The 9,266-nt window shown below is 47.4% G+C and overlaps 1 protein-coding gene across 2 annotated transcripts in view; it reads left to right on the forward strand.

Moving 5' to 3' along the window:
- Positions 1-5,252, forward strand: part of XDH (xanthine dehydrogenase) — a 166,728-nt gene extending 161,476 nt beyond the window's left edge. For both annotated transcript variants that reach the window (XM_077485875.1, XM_077485874.1), the window contains exon 36: positions 4,981-5,252. In XM_077485875.1, coding sequence (XP_077342001.1) covers positions 4,981-5,031 — 51 coding nt within the window. In that variant the 3' untranslated portion in view covers positions 5,032-5,252. The remainder of the gene's footprint in view (positions 1-4,980) is intronic.
- Positions 5,253-9,266: the final 4,014 nt, after the last annotated feature.

Here is a 9,266-nt window from a genome sequence, read left to right on the forward strand (position 1 = left end):
CAGCGAATCTGAGGGCTGTGAGTCGCTAGCCTGCCTCTGCTTGGACGGCTTCTAGGTACCTCTAATGCCTCCCGTACGTCCTCTTCTTGTACTTGCCCTCGCTGTTCTTCTTCCATTCCTCCCATCTCTAGGCACCACCACAGCCAATCCTCTCCACCGATGTTCCCGGCCTGCTCCAGCACATGCCTCATCAGTGTCTTCATGGTCAGGTCAGCAGCAGCTCTAGTCACACAGCCCCTCTGAGCTTGTTGCTGACTCTGACCACCTGGTGAGGAAATTCCCGCGGGACCAGCTTTATATAATGAGCCCCTTTCTGGAATGTTCTAATGGGTCATGTGACCCTCTACAACGTTTCCAGCGGTCATGTGATGGTCCTGCAGTACTGCAGTGTCACATGACCCAGTATTATCTTTTTAATTTTTTTATTTAAAGAGACCATGCCTCCTTTATTTTTTATTTAAAACTACACATGCAGTAAGGGGGTGGCCACGTGCCCATGCTGATGGGCTCAAATCATTAAGCCCTTTCAGTCCATTCTATTTGTTACAACTTAAAGCTGAACACTAGATAAAAATACATATAAGGTAGCTGTTTTACCCGACAAAGGGATTTCTAGCTCTCTCCATAATTTCTGAGATTTACACAGCTCTGCCAAACAGCACAGCACAGTTCTGTCTGGCAGGGAAAGGGATCTGATTTGTTCCCCATTCCCAGCCTTAGATTGGACAAGAATAAGCTGCAGACTGATGAGCTCATCTCTCTTACTTCGCTCTCATCTCCTATCAGCAGGCCCCTTTTAGCACATGAGCACTACAGCACAACCAATTGGCTCCATGTGCTGCTTCTTGTTCTCTTTTCTGAACTCTGTACAGTGGATTGCAAAAGGCTTAAACCAAGTTGGATTAGGTGCTTATACTGCTTGCATTAAAAAAATGAAATAAATGTGTTGATGAATTAAAAAATACAGAGCTGCATTCATTTGTGTTTTCATATCTGCCTGCAGTTCAGCTTAAGCCTCATGCACACTATAGCTCAAAGAAGCTGCTTCTTTAAGCTTTTGTTTTTTTTTTATCCCCTCCATATTAGCCTATGAGGGAGATTTACTAAGACATGGATGAGCGAGTTTGGGGTGGAGGAACTTGACTGACCTGTACAGAGTCCTGACCTCATCCAGATAGAACACCTTTGGGATGAATTAGAGCAGAGACTGCGAATCAGGCCTTCTCGTCCAGTGCCTGACCTCACAAATGCGCTTCTAGAAGAATTGTCAAGCATTCCCATACACACTCCTAAACCTTATGAACAGCCTTCCTAGAAGAGTTGAAACTGTTATAGCTGCAAAGGGTGGGCCAATCCAATATTGAACCGTACAGACTAAGACTGGGATGCTATTAAAGTTCATATGCGTGTAAAGGCAGTTGTCCCAATACTTTTGACAATATAGTGTACATTCTGTGAAGAGCTGCATAAATTGTTGCCACTATATACATGTAATGAATAAATATAGTCGGTTTACTTCTTCATTTTCACTGCAAAGATAGAAATACTCTTTACGTTGGAATCGTAGATCAGATGTCCTAGCCCTTGTACACACGGTCGGAGATTCCATCGGTATGTTTCCTATCAGAGCGTTTTGTCGGATATTCCAACTGTGTGTGGTATGCATCGGACTGTTTCCGTCGGAATATCCGTCGGACCAACTTTTCCAACTTGCCGGAAATATTTTCCGTCAAAATGTGCCTATCGGACATACTCCGATCATGTGTAGCCTACTCCGACGGACAAAGTGCCACGCATGCTCAGATCAAATTCCTACACCAAAGCTATTGGCTACTAGCCTGAACGTAGTCCCGTCGTAACGAAATAACGTCATCACGTTATGTACAATCGGATTTTCCGACAACTTAGTCCAACCGTGTGTATGCAACATCACTTCCGGACCTCTTCTGGAATTAATCCGTCGGAATTACGCCGACGGATTTGGTTGTCAGAATCTCCGACCGTGTGTAGAAGGGCCTAGGATTATTTTGGCAGATTGAAGTAGCAAATTTTCAATCTTTGTTGAGTTTTCTTACCTATTGAGTACGACACTTGTATCATTTAATTACTTTACTACTAATCTATTACTATTTAATTTGCTGCTAATCTTGATTAGACATGTGCAGAACGTAAAAATGAGTTTCAGATAGATTCATTATGTTACTAATTTCATTTAGTTGATTAGTTTCGGAATTTGTTTTGTTTCATTTTGTTTGATTAAATTACGTTTTGTTTATTTATTTTTTGCAACGAATTCCACATTTTCAGAACTATTCGAATATGGTTGAAAAATGATTAACCGATTCAAACTCTGTATGGAGAATAGCTGGTTGTTAAGGAGTTACTGAATCTAGAAAAGTTAGAAAACAAATATAGGAAACAAAATTAAACAAATTTCAACAAAATGTGTTAGAGCCCATTCACACAGGGGCAACTCCTGATCCGACTTCAGGTCGCCCCAAGTCGCCTCAGGTCGCCTCAGGTCGGACAACATTTAAAAAGCAATGTAAGTGAATGAGAGCCGTCTTAATGCACACTACTGAAGTCGCTCCGACTTCAGAAAAGGTTCCTGTACTACTTCTATCCGACTTGTAGGCGACCGGTACCCATTGATTTCAATGGAGATCGCCTCCAAGTCGGATCTCCGTTTATACGGAGGCGACTTTGACAGAATTATCAGCTCTCAAGAGGGAACTCCACGGCAAATTTCTGAAAAAAATTTGGCGTGGGTTCCCCCTCCGAGAGCATACCAGGCCCTTAGGTCTGGTATGGATTCCAAGGGGAACCCCCTACGCCGAAAAAACGGCGTGGGGGTCCCCCCCAGATCCACACCAGACCCTTATCCGAGCACGCTACCTGGCCGGCCAGGAAAGGGGGTGGGGACGAGCGGGCGCCCCCCCCCCCTCCTGAGCCGTACCAGGCCGCGTGCCCTCAACATGGGGGGGTGCCTTGGGGGAGGGGGGGCGTGCGGCCCCCCCACCCCAAAGCACCTTGTCCCCATGTCGATGAGGACAAGGGCCTCTTCCCGACAACCCTGGCCGTTGGTTGTCGGGGTCTGCGGGCGGGGGGCTTATCGGAATCCGGGAGCCCCCTTTAATAAGGGGGCCCCCGGATACCGGCCCCCCACCCTATGTGAATGAGTATGGGGTACAATGTACCCCTACCCATTCACCTGTGGAAAAAAAGTACAAAAAAAAAACACAACACAGGGAAAAAATATTTTATTGCACAGCTCCGGGGGTCTTCCGTCTTCGGGGGTCTTCTCGCCGGACTCCTCCGCTATCTTCTTGTAGCTCTTTTACTAGCGGAGGAGTCCGGCTTTCTTCCTCCCCGCCGCCGGCCTCTTCTCCCGACTTCGGGGGTCTTGTCCCCCTCTTCGGTTCTTCTGCCGGGCCACCGCGCCTTCTTATAGCTCTTTTACAGGCGGTGGCCCGGTCTTCTGTCGTCGCCGCCGCCGCCGCCTTCCGTTCTTCTTCTTCTTCTCCAGGAGATGTTGACACGACGCTCTCTCCGGCCGGAATGCCAGAGCCGCCCTGCGCTGCCACTTATATAGGGACAATGGGGCGGTGTCACATGGGTTGATGTCACATGGGTTGGTCACATGGGTTGATGTCACATGGTGACCCCGCCCCCTTACCATGTGACATCAACCCATGTGACCAACCCATGTGACATCAACCCATGTGACACCGCCCCATTGTCCCTATATAAGTGGCAGCGCAGGGCGGCTCTGGCATTCCGGCCGGAGAGAGCGTCGTGTCAACATCTCCTGGAGAAGAAGAAGAAGAAGAACGGAAGGCGGCGGCGGCGGCGGCGGCGACGGCGACGACAGAAGACCGGGCCACCGCCTGTAAAAGAGCTACAAGAAGGCGCGGTGGCCCGGCAGAAGAACCGAAGAGGGGGACAAGACCCCCGAAGTCGGGAGAAGAGGCCGGCGGGTGGGAGGAAGAAAGCCGGACTCCTCCGCTAGTAAAAGAGCTACAAGAAGATAGCGGAGGAGTCCGGCGAGAAGACCCCCGAAGACGGAAGACCCCCGGAGCTGTGCAATAAAATATTTTTTCCCTGTGTTGTGTTTTTTTTTTGTACTTTTTTTCCACAGGTGAATGGGTAGGGGTACATTGTACCCCATACTCATTCACATAGGGTGGGGGGCCGGTATCCGGGGGCTCCCGGATTCCGATAAGCCCCCCGCCCGCAGACCCCGACAACCAACGGCCAGGGTTGTCGGGAAGAGGCCCTTGTCCTCATCGACATGGGGACAAGGTGCTTTGGGGTGGGGGGGGCCCCTCCCCCAAGGCACCCCCCCATGTTGAGGGCACGCGGCCTGGTACGGCTCAGGAGGGGGGGGGCCGCCCGCTCGTCCCCACCCCCTTTCCTGGCCGGCCGGGTAGCGTGCTCGGATAAGGGTCTGGTGTGGATCTGGGGGGGACCCCCACGCCGTTTTTTCGGCGTAGGGGGTTCCCCTTGGAATCCATACCAGACCTAAGGGCCTGGTATGCTCTCGGAGGGGGAACCCACGCCAAATTTTTTTCAGAAATTTGCCGTGGAGTTCCCCCTTGAGCTCATTCTCTGCTTGGCCTCGGCAAAAGTCGCCTGGCCTGGGGCGACTTGTAAGTCGTCCCAAGTCGGGCTTGAAGTCATCACAAGTCGTTTTGAAGTCGTCCCAAGTCGCGCTGTGATCTTAACTCAAGTCGTGTCCAAGTTGCCTGACTCAAGTCGCCTACAAGTCGTGTTGCCCCTGTGTGAATGGGCTCTTACTATTTCATTCAGAGATTTGGATAAATAAACGTCTCAGAATAACCAAAAATTTGGCTGAATTTATATTTGGACCAAAACGAATGTCTAATCTTGATGTCATAATTATGGCGAATGATACGTATTTATTGAATATATGAATACGTTGTATGTGAAAGCATAATGCTTATGTTTTATTCTTCATAGTGTCCAGCACCAGAACCGGGAACATTCAAACCATGGTGTGTGAGAGTATAACGGATCACCTTTCTTCAGAATGGACTACAGGAATACATCTAGGGATTCCGCTGTTGGAAATCAGCACTGGAATTTTTTCTTTGTGAACATATTCTATTATTTGGATGATAGAAACAATCACATAAGACAAAAAGACTAACTTACGGTTTATGTTTTATCTGTGACTAATAAAGAATGGCATTTTGGTGCTCAATGCTTTAATTAAAATTACTTGAATTGAATGTATGTTTTATCTATCATTCATTTCAGCTGCCCTTCAGCCCACCACCAAGAAGCGGAGAGCAAGTATTGAGTGATAGCAGCCTGGTGGTCAATGAGTAAAATGAGCTACAGGCCAGGGATGTTAGTTCTGAAAATTACAGTACAGTATAGCACGTAGGGAATATATTTAAAGAGGGACTTCACCTGAATCCTTAAAGTTGAAAAAAGCTTCTGTATCTGTCAGTAAAACTCCTGTGAGCCCACGTACACACGGTCAGAGATTTTGCCAACCAAATCCATCGGATTTTGCCCGTCGGATTTAGTCCGACGGATTGTGTCCGAAACTGTTGCATACACACAGTCGGGCCAAATCAGATCTTTCAGAACATGATGACGTAATTTCATTACGATGGGACTACATTCAGGCTAGTAGCCAATAGCTTTGATGTAGGAATTTGATCTGAGCATGCGTGGCACTTGGTCCGATCAAAATGCTCTACACATGATCGGATTAGGTCCGTCCGGCCCAGTTGGTCGGGAAATATTTCCAACATGTTGGAAAATTGGGTCGGACGGAGATTCGGACGGAATCAGTCCGATGCATACCACACACAGTCGGATTATCTGACGACACGGTCCGATAAGACTCATTCCGACAGATTCTCCGACCGTGTGTACAAGGGCTTAGGAGGGAGTGGGGTGTGACTTACCGGCACTGTGCGTGTGTGTGTATATGGATGTGCACAGCCCAGTTAGGGACAGTTAGTGTACAGTATCTTACAAAAGTGAGTACACCCCTCACATTTTTGTAAATATTTTATAACTTTTCATGTGACCACACTGAAGAAATGACACTTTGCTGAAAAGGATGTAAAGTAGTGAGTGTACAGCTTGTATAACACTGTAAATTTGCTGTCTGCTCAAAATAACTCAACACACAGCTATTGATGTCTAAACTGATGGGAACAAAAGTGAGTACACCCCTAAGTAAAAATGTCCAAATTGGGCCAAAAGTGTCAATATTTTGTGTGGCCACCATTTTTTTCCAGCACTGCCTTAAAGTGGTTGTAAACCCTGTTACACCACTTTTTCCTACAGGTAAGCCTATAACAAAACTTACTTGTAGGTACCTTAAATATCTCCTAAACTTACACAGTTTATGAGATATTCAGTATATGCGCTGCTGCCAACGTCATCTGCGAGTGCACACTGAAGAAACTGACCATTGGTGCCATTTCTTCAGGGGTCGTGACGTGAACGGCGGCTCCCGCGCACATGTGCAGGAGTGACATCATCCCGGCTCCAGCCAATCACAGTGCTGTAGCCGCGAATTTGGAAATAACTCCAGTGGAAGATGTCTGTGCTGTACTCGGAGGGCCGATGCTAATGTATCATTCTAAGGTAAGTATTTCATAATGAGCTAGTATACGATGCGATGTCTCCAAACCTGTTTAGGTTTGGAGACATGCTTGGCAAGTCCATCCCCTTTACCCTCTGCTTCTTTAGCAAGGCAGGGGTCTTACCAGAGGTGTGTTTGGGTTCGTTATCATGTTGGAATACTGCCCTGCGACCCAGTCTCCGAAGGGAGGGGATCAGGCTCCGATTCAGTATGTCATGGTAAATGTTGACATTCATTGTTCCCTCAAGGAACTGTAGCTCCCCAGTAACGGTGTTCTGCCTAATAGAGTCCGGCCATCAATATGTGTCCGCTCCGTACTGCGCATGCGCAGTACGGAGCGGACGAAGCTTCGGAAAATCTCCGAAGCTGAACGGCGCCTGCGCCGTGAGAGGAGGTGGTAGCCCCACCATCCAAGCGGACATAAGGTTGTGAATTTTAGAGGGCCCCTCGCGGGCGAGCTTCGCTCGCCACGCTTCGGGCTCGGCCTCGCTGCGCTCGGCTCTTTTTTATTCTAACTCTATGTCCACTTGGATAGTGGGGATAGAACCTGGACTCACGGCGCAGGCGCCGTTCATCCTCGGCAATTTTCGGAATCTGTGTTCCTGTGTACTGCGCATGCGCAGTACGCAGGGGACAGCATCTGATGGAGGACCCTATTTGACAAGACACCGGCAGCACTTATGCAGCCCCAGATCATGACACTCCCACCACCATGCTTGACTGTAGGCAAACCACACTTGTAATGCTGTACCCAAACAAAATTGATGCCCTTTTTTGCTCATGTACAATATACAGGGCTGTTATTAAGGCAGGGCAAAGGGGGCAGCTGCCCTGGTCCCTGTCATTTTTGTGGGGCCCAAAGCAGCTGCCTCATACTTGCCAACTATCCTGGTTTAAATTCCCTTGTCCCTTGAGGTTTAGTCCTGTGTTGTGTCCCAATATCTCAGTGTGAAGTGCTGCTACTAATACTGCCCAGCTCTGCCCTATTGTGTACAGATGACTCACCTGCAGACCCTGTGTTTACATGTAAATAACCGACATTCATGTGGAAATAGTGGCGGCATTCGTATGTAAATATCAGCGGTTGGCGGCATTGATATGTATATCATGCCCCCCTGAGGTCATATCCACAGTAATCTCTAGCAACCAATCAACAAGCAGAAATCATGTGCTGTAACCTCTAGCAACTAATTATTGAGCTGCGCTGTAACCTCTAGCAACCAGTCAGTGAGCGGTAATGATACATTAACCTCTGGCAACCAATCACAATAGCTGTCTGATCTGATTCAGTAAACTGATTTTGAGTCTAACCGCTAATTTTTGTATGTCTCAGAGCAGGTGGGGAGCGAAACTGCATGGGGGGGGGCCCCCAAGAAAAGTTTTGCCAGGGTCCAATCAATATTAAAGACGGCCCTGACAATATAGCATGCAGGGAATATATTTAAAGAGGTACTTCACTTGAATCCTTAAAGTTGAAAAAGGCTTCTGTACAGGGCCTTGAAAAAGTATTCATACCTCACTATTTCTATCTTCTTTTTTCGGTGCTTTCCTGCACACCCAGTCCCCAGTCAAGTAAACAGTCAACTTTTGGTCACCACTCACCACTACTGGGAGAGCTGCCTACGGATAATCATTCCCTCTAAACTGCTTTAAATCTGAACATCTATTTCTTCATAAGCACGCCACACTTTTCTTCTATTTCCCAAGATTTTTATTTTGTGTTGCCATTAGGAAGATTTGTTCTCCTTATTTTTCCTGGGGACTGCTATCATCAGGACTGAAAGTGATGAGAAAAATAGAAATATTGATTTGTCAACAAAACTGAAATAGAGGGGAAATCTTCCAGTGTGCATATTTGCCCCTTTCCACGTTTACCTCACTTTGGAGAGCTTTCTTTTCACTTCATGTTGTGTTTAACCACTTCAATACCGGGCATTTTCTCCCCTTCCTGCCCAAGCCAGATTTTAGCTTTCAGCGCTGTCACTATTTAAATGACAATTGCGCGGTCATGCTACACTGTACCTAAACACATTTTTTTATCATTGTCTTCCCACAAAAAGAGCTTTCTTTTGGTGGTATTTGATCACCTCTGCATTTTTTTTTTTTTTGCTAAACAAATAAAAAAAGACTGAAAAGTTTGAAAAAAAATAAGTTTTTCTTTGTTTCTGTTATAAATTTTTGTAAACAAGTATGCTTTCTGTTTCGCTGATGGGGACTGATGAGGCTGCACTGCCGGGCACTGATAAGGTGGCACTGATAAGCACGGATGAGGGGGCACCAATGAGGCGGAACTAATGGGCACTGATGATGGGTCACCGAAGGGCACTGTTAGGCGGCACTGATACGTGACACTGATGTGCGGCACTGATGGGCACTCATAGATGGCACAGATGAGCACTCATAGGCTGCACTAAAAGGTGACACTGATGGGTACGCATGGGTGGCACTGATAGGTGGGCACTGATAGGTGGCACTGGACACTGATGAGTGCTACTGATTGACACTGATAGATGGCACTGATTGGCATCACCGATTAGGAGGCACTGGCAGGTATTGCTGGTAGACACTGATTGGCATCATGTGTGGGCACACATTGGCATCATGTGGGGGCACACATTGCCACCCATGGCCAACA

The sequence above is a fragment of the Lithobates pipiens genome, unplaced genomic scaffold (genome assembly GCF_037356315.1).
Source record: "Lithobates pipiens isolate NorthernLeopardFrog02 unplaced genomic scaffold, aLitPip1_a1.2 Scaffold_18, whole genome shotgun sequence".
Classification (NCBI taxonomy): domain Eukaryota; kingdom Metazoa; phylum Chordata; class Amphibia; order Anura; family Ranidae; genus Lithobates; species Lithobates pipiens.